This window comes from Canis lupus, chromosome 17, assembly GCF_003254725.2.
Source record: "Canis lupus dingo isolate Sandy chromosome 17, ASM325472v2, whole genome shotgun sequence".
Lineage (NCBI taxonomy): Eukaryota > Metazoa > Chordata > Mammalia > Carnivora > Canidae > Canis > Canis lupus.
Window position 1 is genome coordinate 26453738 of NC_064259.1, and position 17146 is coordinate 26470883.

General features: G+C 39.2%; 1 protein-coding gene across 15 annotated transcripts in view; it reads left to right on the top strand.

The window, feature by feature from the left end:
* The window catches only part of LTBP1 (latent transforming growth factor beta binding protein 1), a 391779-nt gene that overhangs the window by 294069 nt on the left and 80564 nt on the right, over positions 1-17146 (top strand). For 14 of the 15 annotated variants that reach the window (XM_025454210.3, XM_025454208.3, XM_025454206.3 and 11 more), the window contains 3 exons: positions 1387-1509; positions 6582-6704; positions 9334-9456. In XM_025454210.3, the coding sequence (XP_025309995.1) occupies positions 1387-1509; positions 6582-6704; positions 9334-9456 (369 nt within the window). The remainder of the gene's footprint in view (positions 1-1386; positions 1510-6581; positions 6705-9333; positions 9457-17146) is intronic. The other variant, XM_049095987.1, reaches the window with a different exon arrangement.

Consider the following 17146-nt stretch of genomic DNA (forward strand, 5'->3'; position numbering starts at 1 on the left):
TGGAGTTCAATTTGCCAACATCTAGCATAACACCCAGTGCTCATCCCATCAAGTGCCCCCCTCAGTGCCTGTCACCCAGTCACCCCCAACCCCTGCCCACCTCCCTTTCCACTACCCCTTGTTTGTTTCCCAGAGTTAGGAGTCTCTCATGTTCTGTCTCCCTTTCTGATATTTCCCACTCATTTTTTCTCCTTTTTCTTTTTTCTTTTTTACAATTTATTTTTTTAAAGATGTATTTATTTTAGAAAGAAAGAGGGAGAAAAAGGGTGAGCAGGGGAGGGGCCGAGGGCGAGGAAAAGAATCTCAGCCAGACTCCCCACTGGAGCTCAATGATGGGCTTGATCTCCCAACTCTGGGATCATGACTTGAGCCAAAACCAAGAGTTGGATGCTTAATCAACTAAGCCACCCAGGCACCCCTGAATTAACAATATTCTAGTGAGAGCTTAATGATTCCTGAATGAAATCAATAAATATTTTGATGATTGTTTATTTATTAATGCTATGTTAGCAAATAATAAAAACAAACATTCTTAATTCTCTCTTCAGTGGTTCCTATCACTAGACCTGACTTGTGTTAGTAGTAACGGGTCTAAAGGATGATCTTTGGAGTTAGGCTGACTAGATTCACCTATGAGCCACCAGTTTCAAACCATATGGCCTTGGGTAATCTGTCTTCTTCGAATCTTGGTTCCTTTTTCTATACAATGGTTGGCACATATGGCTTCTGTTAGGATTACATAAGCTAATACACGTACAGCCTTTAGAGTTTCCATGCAGTAAGTGCTTGGTGAAGATGAGTATTGTTTTCTCTCTCTCTGCAGCCTGTTCTTTACCTTCAAACTGCCCAGTGGCTTATTACTGATTCAATGTCATCTTTGAACATTTGATCCGAGTTTTGTTTTTTTTTTTTTGTTTTGTTTTTACATTTCTGTTAAGAACTCTGGTGGGGGTTTCTTCAGATCCTGAGTCCTATCTTTTTCTTTGGCAAACCATCTCTTCCTGCTAAACTTGTCAGTTCCCTAACTTAGGTATCTTTGATTCTCTGGAATACTTCATTTTGTAAGGGGTGCTGCTCTGAAACTGCCCTCTCTTCTGCCCTCCCCTCTACAATGAACTTTCCATTGAATTTATCCACAGAGTATGTTTGGTTCCTTTTTTTGAGTTACTTTGCATAAAATAAATCAAGGTATAGAACTGTCATACATGCAGTTCACACCAGAGCGTCTGTTTCTCCTTTGGGCTAATTTGAAAGTTTATCTTAAAGAAACCTGTCCCTGTTTGAAGAAGTGCTATTTCTATTTTTAGCCAAATGCAACTTTATTCATGTTTTATTTATTTTTTCTCTCTTCATGGGTTTTTCCCCCCTTATGCAATACTCTTCAAGATGTGGATGAATGCCTAGAACCACAGGTCTGCACAAATGGTACTTGCTCCAACCTTGAAGGTTCCTACATGTGCTCCTGCCACAAGGGCTATAGCCCAACACCAGACCACAAGCACTGCAAAGGTAAATACTGTGATCAGATTTCTCATTTTTATTTGAACTGCATTTAAGAATATGTTAGAGTAATTAGCTTAGAAAAGGGAACCAAAAAGAAAAAAAAAAAAAAAGAACCCTGCTACCTGTCATTTATTTTGACTGAGTTACTTGGAGCATATTTTTGTTGGCATCTTTGAAAGTCACTCCTCCCTGTGGTAACATACAGACCGTATCTGTTTACATAAAAGGAAAACAGCATATTTTTAGAGAACATCTGTAAACCACAGATCTATTTATTTCATTTCTTCTCTTTATAAAAACAATACACCAATTCCACAACTCTGTGACTATGCTAAAAACCATTGAATTGTACACTTTAGGTGAATTGTGGTAGTGAATTATATCTCAATAAAATTGCTATTAAAAAACATTTATTGTAGGAGTGCCTGGGTGGCTTAGTTGGCTAAGCATCTGCTTGATTCCAGAGCCGTGGGATAAAGCCCTGAGTTGGGCTCCCTGCTTAGTGGGGTGTCTGCTTCTCTCTCTGCCTCTCTGCCCCACCCCTGCTCCTGTGTATGTGAGTGTGTGTGTGTACGCACGAGTGCTCTCGCTCTCTCTCAAATAAAAATTTGTAAAAAAAAAAAAAAAAAAAATTATTGTAGAAAATCTAGCAAACACAAAAAAGTAAGAAAAATAATTTCTTAATCTCATTCAATACTCCTTTCTCATGGATGTTTTCTATCACTAAGATAATATATGTATAATTTTGTATCTTGCTTTTAGTCACTTGACAGTATATCACGTGCATTATACACATCATGAATAACTCTTCTCAAGTATTATTTTTAAAAGCTCCATATTACTTTTACTATGCATTTAAAGGTTGTATAGTCCAAAATATTACTATTTCAGCATTTTCTTGCTGTTCATGTGTTGAACAACCGTATTTTTCTTCCAACTTATTATGTTAAAAAAAAAAAGGAAAAAAACAAACCTAACAAGCTTTTTTTTAAAAAAAATAAATAAATAAAACTTAGGGATCCCCAGGTGGCTCAGCGGTTTAGTACCTGCATTCAGCCCAGGATCCAGGGCATGATTCTGGAGACCCGGGATCGAGTCCCACATCAGGCTCCCTGCATGGGGCCTGCTTCTCCCTCTGCCTATGTCTCTGCCTCTCTCTCTCTCTGTGCGTCTGTCATGAATAAATAAATAAAATCTTTATTAAAAATAAATAAATAAAATAAAACTTGGTCTGAATTCTAGGATCATTTCCTTATTTATGAAAGTAGAATAATTGGGTAAAATGTTTGTAATGTTTTTTATTATTTTGACAGAACACTAATTTATAATTTTTTAAATGTGTTTCTTTTAATTCTAAAAGATTATTTATTATTCATGCTTATTTATATTAATTCCCTGGGCACTTCTAATTATTACATTTATTTTGTATGGTTGTTAAACATTTGTATTTTTTTCCTTCTAAAAGTTATGTTAATATCTGTTACCACCTATCAGGTTTTTTAATCAGTCTATATGAACGCTTTCTATATAATGTGTAAACCTATGTACATGTGTCTGTATATTACAATACATTTTTTGGAGGTATATTGTAATTTGTCCAAGGCTTCTCTAATTTTTCTTTGCATAATTCTTTAAATTTAGATTTTTCTGTGGTCCAATCTCTGGATGGCTTCCTTTCTGCTCCTCATGCTTTATACCTAAAACCATGGTCTTTGCAGGGGAGGAGGAGAGGAAATAAGTGAAGTTTGTCTTCTTTCTGAAGTGTCTCAATGAAAGTGAAGGCCTTAGGGTGGAGATTAGTTTCTCACCACAGTAGATAAGTAGTAAGCAGATATCTTACTGTCTTTAAGAATTATAGCATCTCCCACTAGTAGTAGCAAATTCACTAACCTCAGCCTGGGGGGCCCAACTCCTTGTGTACAGTGGAACGCCAGCCACTCCCAGCTCAGCAGGTAAAGTGAGCATCTCCTTTCCCTCTGAGTCCTTTTTCTGCCAGCCCACATCCACAACCTTCCTACCCAGCTCGTCTAGTGGTTTGCCATGCAACCTTGGATAAATAAACTCAGAGTTCCAGGTCTCATGCCGTCTCTAAAATCCAGGGATTAGACTCTTTAGAGGGATAATGCTCTGAGTAAACACATGTTGGATGAATGACTTATAACCTCTTTCTTACTCAGCCATCCCAGCTGAGCCTGCTCCTCTCTAAGAATGCTCCCCAGCCTCCCCAGATTCACACCATCATTTGATGCCAGCCTTAGGAATACTCTTTTTCCCCCTCTATGTGACACTCTTTTGAGCTACAGTAGAAACTTCCCTTCATAACTTCCCTTCCTTTTGGGTGTATCAAGAAACCCACATGTTCCAGGCACTGTGTTCAAATGCAGGTGCTACTGAGAGGTTTTAATCTCTCACAGAACTTTAATTGGTTGGAAAAATAGAAACCTACTGCAGATAATTATAGATAATAAAGTACCAAGTAATAAAGGTTAACAGTATCAGTGATGTCATGGGCATGTCATGTACCCCTGACGTTATGTGAGAGCCAGAGCATTTCACCTCTGTGTTATTCCTTCCAAAACCCCATAACCCCCATCTAATCATGAGGAAATATCAGACAAATCCAGATTGGAGACATTCTACAGGTGTCTGGCCCATATTCTCAAGACTGTTAAGGTTGTGAAGGTCAAGGAAAGACTGTGGAGACAAGACCCCTAAATACAATGTGGTACCCTGGATTGGGTCCTGGAACAGAAAAGTGCATGGATGAAAACACTGGTGAAATCCAAATTAAGTCTGGAATTTAGTTTAAAAAGGAGTGTAGTGTATTAGAACCTAGCTTGGACACTCAGAAGTGTAAGCTTGGATAAGTTTTCTTCCTTTGCTAAGCCTTATTTGCTCATCTGTGAGAAGGCAACAGTAATGGTGCCTACTCTCGATGTGAGGATTGTGTGAAAAAATACAAAAACAGAGATAATATTGCAGAAGATGGGATAATGCAGGGACAGGGTCTGACACGTGGTTGATGTTGTTTTTCACCACATTATAGGCATATACAAAGGTCTGTTAAAGCCAAGAAGTGTGGCTAATCCTGCTTGTGTGCTTCTGGGAGAGTTTCCCAGAAGGTCTGCTGTTCGACCTTGGTCTTAAAATTTTGAATGCGGAGGGGGGAAAATTTAGGAGGCAGAAAAAGCAACACACATCAAAGGTTGGAGGCGGGAAAGGGCAGTTACGACCACTTGCCAGTTAACCTGGGCCCCTACTCTGATTTTCCTGGTGTCTGCATTACAGTGTGGGATAGGGTTAGGCAAGGTCCCCATCTTCTGCTCTAGAAACCTACATTTCTGCTGATTCTTTTCCTTACTCCCCAATCAAAGCCCACCCTTTTTACAATCATAAATTATATAACATCCTTTTTCTTTAATTATTTCATAATATTTCCCAACAATATCAGCTCACAGATGTCACATTTTTCCCAGATCTTAAATCTGTCCCCTTTCCAATATTCCAGCAACTGCCCATTTCACTTTAGTGCTAAATATTGACTTTGTTTCCACCTCACTAAATGTATTGACAGCTTTTGTTCAAAAAATGAATTCAGTACTTGTTTCTTTGTATCTTTTTTGTATCCTTTTAAAAAGATTTTATTTATTCATGGGAGACAGAGAGAGAGAGGCAGAGACACAGGCAGAGGGAGAAGCAGGCTCCACGCAGGGAGCCTGATGTGAGACTCAATCCTGGGACTCCAGGATCACACCGAAGGCAGGCGCTAAACCGCTGAGCCACCCAGAGATCCCTGTATCTATGATTTTGTATCTCTTTGTATATTTTAGCATTATATGTCCAAAATTTATAGATACCTAGAGATAGTCTCTATTTTAACTCTGAGCTGGGTTTGTCATAGTGATACATGTGAAAGTCCCTTAAAGAAATACTTTTCAGGGATAATGATTTTTTTCTGTGTATATCCTGGCACAAAAGAGAGAAGACATGTGTCCCGCATGCCTGTTTTATTAGAATGTGTTCTTTTGTCATAGGAATTTTGTCCCTCATCACAAAAAGAAAAAGGCTTTTTTAATCTGTAGAATTACACTGCCTCTGTCCCCTTGATCATTTCAAAGACCCAAAGATCACCTATTCGAGATAACTGGGTTGCCTCAAGTTGTTCCAAATGTGTGTGTCATTACTTATAATGAATTACTTCTGACAGTACTCCCGACATAAATGAGTAACTTATGTAAGTTGTCTGGCATACCCTGACAGTACTTGGAATAGAGGGTATATTCTTGCTGCAGACATCTTCACATGGGAATGCTTAATTTGTCATCTTCTTTGAGAAAGTCAAAAAGAGTCCAAGGCACTAAAAATGTTGTCAGACATTACGTGAGATCCAACCAGCTCCATGAGCTGCTGTTGGTCTTAAGTTCTTGAAGCGACGTCTCAAGTATTTAATAGAATGTGCTGAAAGAAAATATGGTGTAGGCTGTTCTTTGCTGTCGACCACTCCTAAAGCTAATAGACTTAGAGCACTTGGAAAGGTGTAAAATCGTTCTTAAAATGACAGCTCGCTTGTTTAGTTTCTCCATTGGCAGTCAGTAGTTGGCAGCCAGAATTTACTATGTGATTGATTTGTTTTATTTACAAATCAGTGAGACAAAAGTTTCTCATCAGCCAAATTAATTTCTCTGAAAACTTAATTTAAAAACGAATTCATGAGCTCCCGTGACATTAATAGTTTATGTGAACCATTTCAGGAAACATGGGATCATGTGACACCTTGCTTATATCAGGATAAAATTCAAAATTTTAATGCTACATGAGAGACTAAGAATTACAGCTTTGCTCAGGAAATGGATAATTGTCAGGTTACTTGTGGGGAAGGACTGTGCCACAAATGAAGTTCTCTGGGCAAAATGTTTCAGATGCATTTCAAGCAATACATTTTCAGAAGAAAAAAGTTGTTAGACATTCATCTTTAGGACATGGTTTCATAGCTTGATTCATAGGCTTAGCATTGAGGTGATGGTATGTTCTAGATAGAGGCCTATTTTAAAATAAGTGTCATTTGTTTCTCTTTACAGATATTGATGAGTGTCAGCAAGGGAACCTGTGCATAAATGGACAATGCAAAAACACTGAGGGCTCCTTCAGGTGTACCTGTGGGCAGGGATACCAGCTGTCAGCAGCGAAAGACCAGTGTGAAGGTAGGAGTGTAGCTATGTGAGCTACTGTGGTTTGCATTTATGGCACGTGGCCTGAGAAACTGTCCTTGATAAAGGGAGTGTCTGTCAGAAACTAACTGAATGGTTGCATGATAGTGCCAGAAAGCAAGGGACCTCAGCCTAAGGCAGAAAAGTCAATAACACAGGATGGACTAGGGTTAAATTGGAAAAATACAGTATTTGTGATCAGTGGCTGAGTGTTCTTCTTAGGAAGAAAAAGTACTGCTCTCTCAGTTCAATTAAATTCATCTGAAAGTTTTACCTACTCATATTTCAGCAGTTGGAAGGTTATTATAACAGGCCAGCGTTATGCTATGGAATGCTAATGACCTTAGTTATTGGGTAATATTCCCCTTTAAAATTTTTTTCTTTTTTAAAGATTTTATTTATTGATGAGAGATACACAGAGAGAGGCAGAGACATAGGTAGAGGGAGAAGCAGGTTCCCTGTGGGGAGCCTGATGCTGGACTCAATCCCAGGACCCCAGGATCATGACCTGAGCCAAAGCCAGACATTCAACTGTTGAGCCCCCCAGGCATCCAAAAATTTTTCTTTTTTAAAAAATTTTTACTGAAGAAGACTTTTCATCAAGACTGAATTAAACAGCATCCCCCTCATGTCACAGATAAAGCTTGTGAAATATGTCCTGTTCTACACATGATAGTATTTTGGAGCTTGCTGGGGTTGACCTTAGACTTGAAAAATAAATGTCATCGAACCTCACACAGAATTCCTTCACTTCTCACTAAATATGTGCTTCCTGAGCTTGAAGATATCACAGTATCACTGGCAACCAGTACAAGTATCTAGAGTTCTTGAAAATAAAAGTCATTTAAATGCCATTTAGTTAAGAACAGAATACACACTCTACAAGATCAGTAAGGAAACAAATCATAACCACGTCTCTATGTAAACTTTGAATATTTAATGAGTGCAGATGCCTTCTGAGATGCTATTGTAAGTGATGGCACTACAGAGAGATCTGCCAATGTCATCATAACTTGCCCCCGTTTCCCCTTTCTTAAATGTGGAAAGACATTACAATTCCTTATCCAGAAGTTGAGAACACATGCAAGCATGTTCATAATATACAAGTAAATTAAGTAATTTGTTCTAGAGTCTACAAGTCTGTCTCAAAGTTTTTTACTTTATTTTATAACTCTTGACCTTAATTAGCTAAGCATTTATTAAATGCCCACCAGGCCTAGACAACTACAAATGCATGTATAATAGAAGAAGACTACAGGTAATATAATAAGGCTATCATATTCATAATCCTTTCTTCTGAAGAGCCTGTGATGTCACTACCAAAAATAAGTCAGATACATGCAGAATCATCCACAGATTATCAGTAGGGGCAAACTGATTTTAAGTGCCAAATGCCATGATAATCAAAATGATGCTGTCAGCAGAGTGAGGGAGAGCAGAGTTGTGCAGGGTCCCTGTGGAAACTGACGTTTGTGTTAACTCTTCTAGAGACATGTTGCCAGAAGTAGGTCAATGTACTCAGATGTGAAGAACAAAGTTTGTCAACAAACAGCATGAATTAATGCCTGCTCACTGTAAAATACTAGATCATCTAAGTAATAAAGGATGTAGTAGACATAGTCCGGCCCTCAGGAAACTTAAAATCTAATGGTAAACGTGAAATAATTGAGTACATGCGAGACATCAGTGTGCCTTCTGTTGTGCGGATATGACGTGTGTGTGCTTGAGCCTGAGCTCAGGGCTGAGGTTACAAAACAAAACATCGCTAAGATGAGGACACGTGGGTAAGGTAGAGAGAGATTCAGTGACAAAGTAGATAGCAAATTGGCTGAGAGGAGGGAAAGGCCATTAGATTTGGCTGGAAAATCATTGGGAGAGAGGGAAAAAAAAAAATGGAAGCCTGATTGCTAGCAGGCTTGAGAGGTTTATCCGCAAAAAGGAAATGAAGATGTTTATGCCATTGACACTTTAAATCAAGGGTCAGCAAACTTCTCCTGTAAAGGCCCAGATGGTACATGAATTTTTGGTGCTATTTGCCAATAAAACTTAGTTTACAGTAGTAGGCAATGGGCTGTAGTTTGCCAACCTCTCCTTTAGTTTGTTACAGGCCTTAATGCTTTTGTTCAGTGTTGTCTTTGAACCTACAAAAGAGATATAAGAAGCTAAGTTGAGGTTTACAGGTGACAGCACAGTATTTGCCACTCAACAGTGAATATTGGGATTAATATATAGAGATCCTTAGCTTACTGGTTAAGATTTTAAGTTCATCTGGATTTTCCTACTGGGGGATTCATGACCTTTTTAAAAAAATTTCTTTATTCATGAGAGACACATAGAGAGAGGCAGAGATATAGACGGAGAAGCAGGCTCCCTGTGGGGAGTCAGATGCGGGACTCAATCCTGGGACCCCAGGATCATGTCCTGAGCCAAAGGCAGATGCTCAACCACTGAACCATCCAGGTGCCCTGGATTCATGACCTTTTACTAGAGATTGGTTTAATTCACCTAACAAAGAGTCTACATTAATTATAAACCAGATAGTTTATAGACTTCTTTACACATACGGTTAAAAAAATTCTTAAAGTATAACCTATACAGTTTCTTTTTACTCTCTTGCTCGTAGATATTGATGAATGTCAGCACCACCATCTCTGCAGTAATGGACAATGCAGGAACACAGAGGGCTCTTTTCTCTGTGTCTGTGACCGAGGTTACAGAGCATCTGCCCTTGGGGACCACTGTGAAGGTGAGAATTGTCTTGATTGTGGAATCCCAGAGAAATCTGGACATCACCCTGGCTTCTTTCCTTGAGTCCAACCTTTTGACTTCACAGTCAGGACATGAGGTTCCTGCAAAAACATTTTCCCCATGATCACACAATGAAAAGAAGCCAATGGAATCCAGGTTTTCTTTGCACTGCTCAAAGCTGTGTTTTAGAATTATGCCATCTAAACAAGTAAAAATCAGTTTCACTTTTCTCAGCTTTGGATGGTTTATCCTGGATATATAGTTCTGAATGGTAACACCTTATTTATGTAGGACTAGCATCCAAGTAGGTAAAAGCAAGTTAATTTTCCAGATAACTGGAAAAATTTTAAGAGCTAAACCTCAATTCAGCTTTGAGCTTTTCGCCTAAGCATTTCTAAAAGATACTCCAGGTGTACAGCATGGTGTAATTGTCAACCAGCCACCACCCAACTACCTGCTGTGCCTCAGCACCTCTGGGGTGGTTAGGGCTCCTGAGCTGGTCACATGCGAATGCTTTGTACACATTGTCTACCCAGCTCGCCGTTTTTTTGTGTTTGTTTGTTTTTCTGGTTCATCCCTTGGCATACTGTATATAAACTGTCAGTTGTGAAACTAGAAATGTGAGGAGGGCAGGATTGTGCCTCACATGGAGAGTCAGAGTCTGTGAGTGAGGGGCTGAACCCTACCTTGGACAGAAGCACATGAGCTTTTCAGTGAGTGGTTTTTGTGACACATTTGTGCCACAGTGTGGCACACATTAAAAAATGGCCATGACACTTTCTCACTTGTCAGGCCTTCTTGGTCAGGAAAGATCCATTATACTTTGTAGCATCCTACTTTACTGACCAAAGAACTTGGCACAACGAGGGACAGCCTTTCCAGATAGCAGTTGGGGCAGTTTCAGAGGCCTTAAAATGTACGTTATCGATGGATAAGTAGATCATCTAGGATTTGATCCTGAGGTAATGATGTTCTTCAAGGGCTAATGACTCCAGTGAAAAGTTGTAGTCAACATACCTTTATTGAAAAATAGGCAAAGAAGTGATGAATCAAAATAATGAAATTCGATTTCATTATTTTGTATATTCCCAATACTCAAAAATTGTGTATTGGGAACTCTATAACACATGGGTAACTTTTTTTGTTTTGTTTTGTTTTGTTTGTTTTGTTTTTATTTTTAAAATTTTTTTATTGGAGTTCAATCTGCCAACATATAAAATAACACCCAGTGCTCATCCCATCAAGTGCCCCACTCAGTGCCCGTCACCCAGTCACCCCTACCCCCCACCCACCTCCCTTTCCACCACCCCTTGTTCGTTTCCCAGAGTTAGGAGTCTCTCATCTTCTGTCTCCCTTTCTGATATTTCCCACTCATTTTTTCTCCTTTCCCCTTTATTCCCTTTCACTATTTTTTATATTCCCCAAATGAATGAGACCATATAATGTTTGTCCTTCTCTGATTGACTTATTTCACTCAGTTTAATACCCTCCAGTTCCATCCATGTCCAAGCAAATGGTGGGTATTTGTCAATTCTAATGGCTGAGTAATATTCCATTGTATACATAGACCACATCTTCTTTATCCATTCATCTCTCGATGGACACCGAGGCTCCTTCCACAGTTTGGCTATTGTGGACATTGCTTCTATACACATTGGGGTACAGGTGTCCCGGCGTTTCATTGCATCTGTATCTTTGGGGTAAATCCCCAGCAGTGCAATTGCTGGTCGTAGGGCAGCTCAATTTTTAAACTCTTTGAGGAACCTCCACACAGTTTTCCAGAGTGGCTGCACCAGTTCACATTCCCACCAACAGTGCAAGAGGGTTCCCTTTTCTCCGCATCCTCTCCAACATTTGTGGTTTCCTGCCTTGTTAATTTTCCCCATTCTCACTGGTGTGAGGTGGTATTTCATTGTGGGTTTGATTTGTATTTCACACATGGGTAACTGTTAACGATTCAACATAGTGGCTTTCCAATGGAAGAGGTAGGCATGTAGCTGGGGGCCAGCCACAGAAGAACCTCTTTAGGAACAAATAGGTGACAGGACACCTGCGAAGGCTCTGAAAACCTAACCTGATCACCAAAATCTCTTCTGCCCTAACCCCTGACTGACCCAGAGGGTCACCAGGCCATTGACTGCTTCTCAGTAGAGGACATGTTGCTCTGTTTTGCCTGTTTTAATGTGTTGCCCATCTCATCAGAAGCCCAGGATTTTTATTCTATCAACATCAACCACATAAAAAGCCAAACAAAAACTTTTTAGCCAATTTGCTCATCAGTGTTTATATTTTTTTTTCAATAAGGTTTCTTTTGGAGTATATAATTGGTCTTTTTTCTCTTAAAGTCAGGGATAATTTCCCTAGTGTTCTAGGTTATAAATAGAATTGGAGTCCATTCAACTAACTCAGTGCTCCCTTTGAAACTATAATAGCACTTCAGCCTGCTAATTCCCAACTAGTAGTATTTCCGACTCTCCCCAATGGTATTTAGCCGTAAATTAACTGAACTGTTACTGTTCACATGCCTCTCACAGCTGTGGGAGGAAGAACCATCTTTCTTGTTGGCTTTTATATTTACATGTGTAACTTTCCTCTAACAACTCTGGCAAAGGCCTTGTTTTCTTGCAGTGTTATCCTACAATCCTGCTGGGAGTCAGAATCAGAGTCAGAATCCCAAGTATTGTGCTAATTTCTGTGTGTTACTTGCTCCAGCATGCTCAGTAGCCACTCAGCCTGTGAAGGGTGGCCTCAGTTGTCTTGGTTGTTAGAGGCCTTGGCATCTCAACGTTCAGAGGTTCTGCCTCTGACTTATTCCCCTTCTAGATACAGTCTCTGCTTCCATGCCCACCTTCCCACCTTCCCACCTTCCCAGCCCCTCACTGTGATTGCTCCATGCTAGTCCCTTGCAAAGCTTGAAAAAGAAGATTTATTATTTACCCTGCCTTTCTGTGGCCCCTCTCTCTTGGTCATTTCTTTGTGGACCAAATGAAAAAAAGGTGAGAAGAAGTGCTAGTATTTTCTATTAGCACATAAAACCATATATCCTAAAGGAATTAGGATATTCCTTTCCAAGTCAAAATCATTAGTTCTTTTCATGTATGCATTATTCAATAAATATTTGAGTGCCAGGGATGTACCAGGTATTGTCCTAGGCATAAGATACACAGCAATAAAGCAAACAGACAAAAATTCCTCCTTTTGTGGAGCTAACATTCTAGTGAGGGAGATATACATGATAAATAAGTAAAATATAAAGTTTGTTAAGTGACAGTAAATGCTATGGAGGAAAATAAAAGGGGGGCATGTGGGGACAGGAGAGAGGGGAGGGAGCAGATATTACAGAGGCAGACAGAAGCTGCCTTGAGTTCATGGCATTTGATTATTTATAGGAAGACCATTCATTCAAAGGAATAGCAGGTGCAAAGGTGCCAAGAAATAGGCTTTGTGGAAGAGATTAGGAGTTTGACTTGGGCACTTTAAATTTAGGATGCCTGTAATGAGTATCCAAATGAAGAAATCTGAAAAGTAGTTGGACCTTTGTGTATGGAATTCAGGAGTGAGACCCGGACTCTGGGTCATTAACATGTAGATGGTGTTTAAGCTGTGAAATTGGAAGACATCGCCATGGGAGTGAGTATAGCTTGAGAGAAGGGAGTCAAAAGATGGAGTCCTGGCCTCTCATTTATAAGTGAGGAGGAGGATAGGAATAAGCAAAGCAGATTGAGAACAGGTGGCAAGAGAGGAAGGAAGAAAGTCAAAATCCAAGAGAAGAAAACATTCAAGAGAGGAGAGAGTCATGAACTATGTCAAACATTGCTGCCAAGGAAGATAAGGCCCAGAATTGACCATGGGATTGAACAAGATAGGGTGACTAAAAAGCATGACTTTAAAAAGTCATTTAAAAAGAATGACTTTGGCCAGTGCATTCTTAGTGATGAGGTTACCAAGATTTACATTGTTTCTTTAAAGCCTATTGTCCAAATCCTAGAAGGGCTCTATCTTTCACACCACCCTAGGTGGGGGTGCAGACAGTCCCATGTTGGGCTCACTTAATGTTCAATCTACTATTTTTTTTTTTTTTTTGCTTTTGAAGATAGAGGTCTTTCAAAAAGCATTTAGAATAAATCAAGCTCTAATACATTGCACTGAGTTCTCAAATCTATACAATTATTTATAAACAGAATAGTGTTTCATTTCCTCACATATGTTCTTTTAGATTTTGAAAAAGAAATGAAAATCAAATGATTTTAAAGTAGTGCAAAGCCAGTGTGCTTCCATTATGCTAAGGCAAACATCTAGGTAATGTAGTATTTCTCTTGTTAATGAAATTCATTTTCTCAGGACTCTCCTTCATCGTTTTTTTTTTTTTAAGATTTTATTTATTTATTCATGAGAGTCACACACACAGAGGAAGGGAGGGAGAGAGAAAGAGAGAGAGAGAGAGAAAGAAAGGCAGAGACACAGGCAGAGGGAGAAGCAGGCTCCATGCAGGGAGCCTGATGTGGGACTCGATCCCGGGGCCCCAGGATCACACCCTAGGGTGAAAGGCAGGCACTAAACTGCTGAGCCATCCAAGGATCCCTCCTTCATCTTTTTTGAATTGAGATTTTTCACATAACGCTAACAATCAGATACGCCTTTCCTTGTTATCTCAGTTTCCAGAGAACAAAGAAAGGTGAATCTAAAACTGACTACCCTACATAACACCCATCAGAAAAGCGGTGGAGCTCTTAGCATAAATATGGAACGTTGGAGCGCTCATGCTGGCCTCTGGGAATAGAAAATGGTGTAGCCACTTTAGGGGCCTCTTCTATCACAGTTTAAACCTACTTTGTGACCCAGCCACTCCACCCCTAGAAATTGACTCAAGGAAAATGAAGCTTGTGATTACACAAAGACTTACACATGAATGTTTATCAAAACCCTATTCATAATAGCCAAACTATAAACAATCCAGATACTCAAAGGTGAATGGGGCAACAAATTGTGGCACATTCATATGGTAGAATTATACTAGGCAATAAAGAGGAGAGAGGTGTTGGTATACACAATAACTTAGTTCAATCTCGAAAACACTATGCTGATCAGAAGAAGCCAAACAGAAAAAGAGCCCAAGGAAACTTTTAGGGTGATGGACATGCCTACGCCCTTTTTTTAATGGTTGGTCTAATTTTTTCACTTAATACATGTCTTATGGCAGAGATTCATACACAGTAGACTAGCGTTTATCCCCATTTGGCAAATCATTACTGAAAATAAATCAGAGTTGGAACTGATGGATTATTTTCATGGAATTTATATCTAAAAGCCTATTCTCAATTACCTGTGTTTCTACTTTCAAAAATATTGCTGTACCAAGAGTCAGTTAGCTGGTGAATAAAACATTCTTTGGCATGGGAATGAACCCTGAAGGTTTCACACTTCACGGGAGACACTCATTCCTGCATGGTCTTCTCTGTCTTGTGCATAATTTTCCTTTAGTGTCTCTTTCGTGGCATAAGATTAATTGGGAATGGAAATTTAAGGGCAGACTGGAAAAAGAGTCAAAGGGAAATACCACCAAGCTTTATGTTTGTAACTACAGAATAACATTCTTACAGAGATATCTCTTAATTCCTTCAAAAAATGATTGCATTTACCATGATTGAAGAATCCAACAGTGATCCCAACAGATGTAAATGGATAAAGAAATGCCTGTATCTTGATTGTGATGGCAGTTACCAGAATGTATCTACATTTGTTCAAACTCATTGAACTGGACTCTTAAAATTAAATCCATGTATTGTATGTGAATTACACTTGAGTGAAGTTGGAAAAACACACTGGAGAAGAAGGGATAACCCTCTTCAGTTGTGACAAAGTCACATCAGCTATGTTTTATGAACTAGCATCATTATTCAGAAACATTTTAACCTAGGAGGACAGCATGACTTCTGTTCTTTTTAGTGGAATGAAATTATAAGGTGCTTGCTTGTTTCTCTTTTATTTTCCGTATAAACGGTACAGAAGCCAGTTAATAAGTGGATTGGGTTCTATGAGGAAAATTTAATCTGGTGTGCCAGCGTTTTGAACGAGACAGTGAGGAGACTGAGACTGCAACTGTCTCCATGTTCACTACTTCCTGGAACTTCTCATGCATTTTCACAGCAATCATAATTATTGGCAAGAAATGCCATCATATGCCAAATTCTGAGAAAACAAAGAAGGTTTTGTTCCTTACTTTCTTCAGTGCTAATAATTGAAATCCTGCACAGACAACAGAAGAGGGAGTCATGGACTATGTTAGAAATAATGAGCTCTGACTGGAAGTAAATGTGGTAATAAACAGCCCTTGTGAGAGATCTGCCTAGCATTCACGCAGTGAGGGGGGTCATTAATTGTCTCACATGCTCACAGTCAGAACTCATTACTGGTTATGTAAACCATGTTTAGTTGCACATATGCTATAAATATATGCATTTAAAAATCCAGTCGACCTCAAACCTATCAGTGATAGCTGCTGAGTAAGGGACTTCAATGAAGCTTTTGATCTTGCTGATTCCCTTTCCTGCCACAAGTCCCCTACTTGCCCTCCTCCACTTTGTACCTTCCTGTCCGGGCTGTAAGTAAATCCCTTCTGGTACATGAAGCCACCTTTGGTCTTTATGATATCTCTTTTCTAAATCCATGTGACACATGAAATTGGCACTATTCTCTTGACAAATAATTATATATTTTGACAACTCCTAGGTTAAATTTCTTTGGGACTACAAAGCAATATAATATTTTGTGTTTTTATTAATATAATTTAAATCATCTCTGGGAGCAGGAATCATGCTAAATATTTTAAGATTTTTCTTGTAATGCATAGGACAGGATCTTATGTAACTAGATGCTCAAGGTATTTTTTTATTTTTTTTTTCCTTTTTTGAGAGGTGAGGGAAGGACAAAGGGAGAAGGAGAGAGAGAATCTTAAGCAGGTTCCATGTCTGGTGTGGAGCCCCATGCAGGACTGATATCATGACCCTGAGATCATAACCTGAGCCAAAATCAAGAGTCACTTAACTGACTTAACTGACACTTAACTGAGCCACCCAGGAGCCCTCACTCACTTTATTACTTATTTTTTAGAGAAGGAGTGGGGGGAGGGGATTGCAGAGGAGCAGAGGGAGAGGAGGAGTCTTAAGCAGGCTTCACACCCAGTGCAGAGCCTGACTCAGGGTTCAGTCTCCAGATCCTGAGATCATGACCTGAGCTGAAATCAAGAGTGGGATACTTACCCGACTTAGCCACCGAGGTACCCTTAAGCAGGCTCCCTGCTCAGTGGGGCTCAATCCCAGGACCCCAGGATCATCACCTGATTTGAAGGTAGATACTTAACTAAACTACTCAGGCACCTCCCTTAATACATATTTAAAGAATATTTTTATCTCCTCTTGTCAGCAAGAACGTAGCCAAGTAACTTGGTTAGTACAAGACTTTGATGTTTCCTCTTCCAAATTTCATTTGATGTTAAAATGTTAATTTACTTATTGTTCAAAGCCAAAATCCTTCCAAAATGTTTCATTTTTAAAAACTCTAAACATTAAAAAGCTGTCTTCCATTAAAAATTATGTTATTGTGAAAGACGTAATATAATGTTCATTTATGTGATTTTTGTAAGACTAATGCCTGATTTTTTAATATACTTTATTCCATCTCTTAAATTT